General features: G+C 36.8%; 1 protein-coding gene across 1 annotated transcript in view; it reads left to right on the top strand.

Moving 5' to 3' along the window:
• GDAP2 (ganglioside induced differentiation associated protein 2) overlaps positions 1-5,476 on the top strand; it is a 66,957-nt gene extending 61,481 nt beyond the window's left edge. The window contains exon 14 of the mRNA XM_010830711.1: positions 1,902-5,476. Within this exon, the coding sequence (XP_010829013.1) occupies positions 1,902-1,949 (48 nt within the window). The 3' untranslated portion in view covers positions 1,950-5,476. The remainder of the gene's footprint in view (positions 1-1,901) is intronic.
• Positions 5,477-5,480: the final 4 nt, after the last annotated feature.

A 5,480-nucleotide genomic window follows, 5' to 3' on the forward strand; every position in this document is an offset into this window, starting at 1 on the left:
GATTCTCCAGGCAAGAACACTGGAGTGGGTTGCCATTTCCTTCTCCAATGCATGAAAGGGAAAAGGGAAAAGTGAAAGTGAAGTCGCTCAGTCGTGTCTGACTCTTCACGACCCCATGGTCTGCAGCCTACGAGGCTCCTCCGTCCATGGGATTTTCCAGGCAAGAGTACTGGAGTGGTGTGCCATTGGCAGTCAGCTTCTATTTTTCTGGATCTTATGTGACTTAGAATAGCAACAGAAATTTTATAGGATTAAAAGTCACTTTTGATGTTAATTAGAAGGTAATTTTTATCTATCTAGATCAAAATGGTACTGAGACCATTTCAGAAAGGGAGCTGGTCAGCATTCATATAGTCAGAGAAGAGAGTGTAGAGATTTACCTGGTCACAATTCTTCAAAGTTTTACAGTTGTTTCCAGAAATAGAGAAAATATTTGATTGCTCAGCAGGCTCTTCCACAGTGTGAGACTAATATAAAAGATCTATTTCATAGCATTAAGAATTAGATTTTCCCTTCTTACTTTATCACAATTTAATGTTAATATAGGAAGCTTAGAAAAATACCATAGTGGAATAAAACAGAGAAATCTTAAAGATAGATAGTAAACCATTTCTTTTTAATTGAACTTCAGGATTTCTCTCTTCAGGCATGTATCTTAAGCATAGCATCTGTGCATAATATTGAGGATACTGGTGGGGTTAGTATAACAGATCTTGGTAGGAAATTCTAAAATACAAAATAAAAAAATTTCCTTTTTTTTTTTTCCCCCCAAGTATCCCAAAATGTAGCCAGTCTTCAGATTTGGTTCTACCAAAAAAAATTTTTTTAATCTTTTTGCTATCTTGTCAGGTTTATAATCAGAAAGTTTTAAAAAAAGAAAGTTTTCCTAGATATTCTCTTTGTTTTCCTGGTTTAGGTCCCAGATCAATTTCTGCTCCAAAGCGTCTGCTCTGAAGAATACAGAACTTTTGATTGACTTAGTCTCTCAAATAACATTTACCTTCCTACTGTGTTTAAGACCGAATAGATTCAATGCTCCAGAACTATAATGGAAATATACCCTCAAGCAATGCTATTTTTCACCCTACCTCATTCTTCATATCTAATTGTTATCTTACTTTGAGCATTTTTTGTTTATAGCTTACTAAAAAAGTTACTCATCAAAGAAATACTTTAATAACAGGAAATGAATCTTAAGTCTCATAAATCTAGAGACCGGCTAAAACTGTCTTGATTTTTAAGATAAAGTTAGCCAAGATAAAGTCAAAAACTTTCCCCTTACGCTGATTTGTTGCTTTCTGCATTTGACAGTAAAATTCTGGCATTTGATTCTCCATCTTGATCCTGAGTGCCCTAAAAACTGTCCTTGTTAAAAGCCTTGCCACTCGGGCATGTCATGAAGAAGCTGTTTTCTGCTGATCTGGTTATTAAATTCCTCAAGGAGAATTTTTGTTTATCTCAAAGATTCAGCACACAGCAGGACAACACAGTCTAATACGAAAGAATCTGGGCTTTAGATTTGAATAGACATGTATTTAAATTCAGGCTGTTTTGGTTGCCAGCTCGGTGATTTAATCTATGTGACCCTCAGTTTTCTGTTCTGTAAAATGTGGATGTTCATGGCATTATGTGAGGATATAAAAGGATAATGAAAGAAAAGTGCTGATTAAGTGTCTGGCATATTGAATGTTAATAAATGGTAATATTTTTAAGTATCATTATCCTGATTACTTCTGCCTACATTATAGCAATTCTGACTGACCCCAGTGAAATTGCAGTGTTCCAGGCATGTGCTGGACATTTCACATACATTATATCATTGATTCTAAATCCTTCTCTTTTATATTCCCAGTTACATTGGTCTTAGTATTTAATGTTCTTGTCATTTTTCCTTTCTGCAGGAAAATGGGCCTTACTATACGTCTTATCTTCCATCACCAGATTTGTGACCTGCTGTCATTCAGCCATCTGGTTTCTAAAGACTCCACTTTCTCCGCAGATCCACTACCTGTTGAAGCAATGCTCATTTTTGCTGTACAGCTCCAGAGAGCCTTTTGTCCCCCACCTCTCTGGTATTTTTTTATTGACTGTATATTTTCTGGCACATAGGCAATCTGAAAATGATAGGCCATTCTGAACTGTACACTTATTTTAAATTTGTATATTTGTATCAAATGAAAATGTTCACTTTTAGAGGGTTGTTAACAGCAATTGGGGAGCAACTTCTGAGTATCTTCAGTTTCCTGGAAGGACACTGGATTCTCCATTAGACAAGCTGCAATATCATTCACATCATGCCTCTCACATTGCACGCCTTCTGTGTATATGCAAGTGTTTCTCAAAATATATAGAACCAATGTATGCTGACCGGATGCATTGTTTGCTTCAGATCCTGGCATTATGTTTTATTAAAGATAATTTGGTGAGGATAAAAGAATCATCTGGGATCAAGGATGTAGGAAAAAAAGTATCTGATCAAAAATGTCAGAAATCATTAGCAAGATACAGGTCTTAGAATTTTACTGCACCAGTTAAGATAAAGACTTAAGGACTAAAGTTGCTGAGCTTGTATGATTTAAGACTGTCCCTGTTATGGTCACAACAGTGGAAGAAAAACAAGAAGACTGTTGCTTCAGCCTTTTCCTACCATCAGAGGTGGTTTGGTCTCCATATTCAACAGGACAGCACATATTAGTAATCTTAGTAGAGGGTATCTCCTGAGATGCCATCGGGGAACTTTACAGAGTGCTGCCTTCCCAGAGTGTGAATGATTCTATTTGGCTCTTAGGTCTACTTCCTCTGCGGACATTTCCTAGCAGTGTGTCTTGAGTTGCCTACGTCAATATGAAGGAAGTGTGTTGACATGAACAAAACGGCAGACCACTTTTGCAACTCAGGCTCTATTTGTGCCTTAGCTTGACTAAAAATTAGAATTATGCTAGCTACCTCACAGAGGTATCATAAGGATAGCATTCAGAAAGGGCTTTTGATATCTTTGGATGAAAAATGCTGTGCGGTGGGGTGTCTTCAGTTAGTTTTTCAATGAGAATAAATATCCTTGAGGGAGGGCTACAGGACACTCCGCTTGTCCTTGGCACATCTTGAGTGACTTCCCTTTTCTTGGAACAAGAATTGTTAGTGCAGAATCCCAACCCTTAGGATCCCCTCCTATTTTGTCCAGGTATCTTCTGGCCTTCTCCTTCTCCAGCGCTACACTTTAGCGAGAGGCATGTGTAGCCATTTTAAATGTTACTTCTTGAATGAAGGTCACACTGACATCATTTCCATCTGGGTTTCTAAATACTCCTTTTAATTCCTGCATTCCCCGCCCCACCCCACCCCTCAGTCTCCCTCACCCCATCATGTATACTGGCAGTTCGGAGAAGACAAATTAGAATTCTTCTAATGTGCTCAGGATTGATGCTTCCAAGGGTCCCACTCCCTTAGGTCCAAATTAGTTCTTCAGTGGAGATAAAAGAAGCATCATTTTTCATTTATGATAGAGAAATGCCCCTGTAGTTGTGTTAACCCCATCCTCTATTTTCCTGCATAAACAAGAAGGGCCTTTACATTTCTCAGAAAACCAATCTTATCTTCTGCATGTAATGGACACATCTGCTTTCTGCCAGTAATCAAAACCACTTGTTCCTCGCATATGCTTATTTGTTAAGGACTTCCTGTTATGTTCCCTAGGTCATCGGGTCTAGACAGCCAGTCAGATGTCTGGTATTAACCTTCATCTCAAACAGTATTACTTCAATCCTTTGAGCCTTGACTTTTAAAAATCTGAAAAATTAGCTTAATCTTCTCTAGTCAATTCTTAGATTGTATTTGAGGTGGCGTTTCACTAGGACCAGTTGTAAAAATACGCCAACTTTTCTCTGTTATAGCTGGACTTGGCTACCTTACGTTGGCATCTGGCCTGAATCATTTCCTTAGAGGGTTCAAGCTACTTTGCTGTTTGGAACCAAATTTTACAATTTCTTATAGGCAATACTTTATAAAAGATATCCCTTTGCAATATTCACAGCAATATATTAATGATTAATCACAAGCCAGAATGTTCAAATGATGTCCTAGAGTGTAAAGGTGGTATGGGGCTATATACATATCAACTGCATTTAATAATTTAATGATGACTAAAGATAAGGTTGCTCTTCTCGGTGAAACTGAATTTGGTATTGGACCAGATTCATGCTTTTATATAGCTGTCTGAAATGTTATGTAATGAAGTTCTTTCAATGTACTAAATCCTAAGAGGGGAGCATAGTGACCTTGATGTTGAAATGATAGAGTAACGTTCAGGGTATATCTGCCTAGATGACACATACCACTTTCAAGGATATACACATTAGAGAATAAATGGGTGGAGATGACCCCTAGCATCTGATATTAATTCAAAGCATCAAGTCCTTAATTTAATTAAATTTCTGTCATGACAAATGCTAGTTGAATTGAGGTAGAAACTACTTATAGACTGTTAAGTTAATTTAAATTAGCTCATGGAAGACATAATATGATTTTTAAATAAGTATGTTTCTTGCTTCAGTATATATTTGGGTTCCTAACTTATCTGTATTCATTCTTAACTCATCTATTTTGCTATTTCTTGATGGCAAAAAGACCTTCTGAGAAAAGCTCAGTATTTATTAGACTCAAGGTTTAGAGACCAGGTGGTTCGTATCTTAAAGATTTTTTTTCTTTATTTAATATATATCTTATTTCATTGGCTGATGCTCCATTATGTTTATTTTTTCTAAAGTAAACCCTCTATAATAGTTGAGACTAATAGAGGATTTTTAGATTACTTTTTAGGGTAAATGGATATAGATTTTTTTTATCAAATGTCTGAAGTTCAAAATGATTTAATCTCATTTCTAGAGAGAGATGGGTATAATCACTGTAGTAGCAAAACATGGCTTGCCTGTTTCTACCTGTCTTTGCTCAGATATTATTTAATGAATTCAAACTATAGATAATGGTTTAATGTTTCCTTTGCTGCAGTTAATAGGAAAGCCAGAAAATGTAGGTTCAGTATGAGCTACAAAATCACTCCTGGTGTTTCCCCTGGTACATTGTCTATGTATGTATGTATATAGTTTAAATTGCTTAATATATGAACAGAAATTATTGGAATTTGCCCTGGAAAGAGAAAATTTTTATGGTTCTAGTAACGGGTTGATTGTATTAAGGACCAAAAGTTACTACAAGATAGCATGTAAGCCTCTTAAGATTAGAGTTAGCCAGTGACTTTCAGATTGTGGTTCTCTTAGGTTATAGTCATAATCAACAAGCACCAGAGTGTTTCACCTGGGTAGGTGCCAGTATACCTCACAGTATGGGATGGACTCTTGGTTTGCAGTTGCCAAAGAACGAGAAGGATAAAGGAGGGTTTTAATGCTTTTGAGCTGTTGTGTTGGAGAAGACTCTTGAGAGTCCCTTGGACTGCAAGGAGATCCAACCAGTCCATTCTGAAGGAG

The sequence above is a fragment of the Bison bison genome, unplaced genomic scaffold (genome assembly GCF_000754665.1).
Source record: "Bison bison bison isolate TAMUID 2011002044 unplaced genomic scaffold, Bison_UMD1.0 scf7180017864519, whole genome shotgun sequence".
NCBI lineage: Eukaryota > Metazoa > Chordata > Mammalia > Artiodactyla > Bovidae > Bison > Bison bison.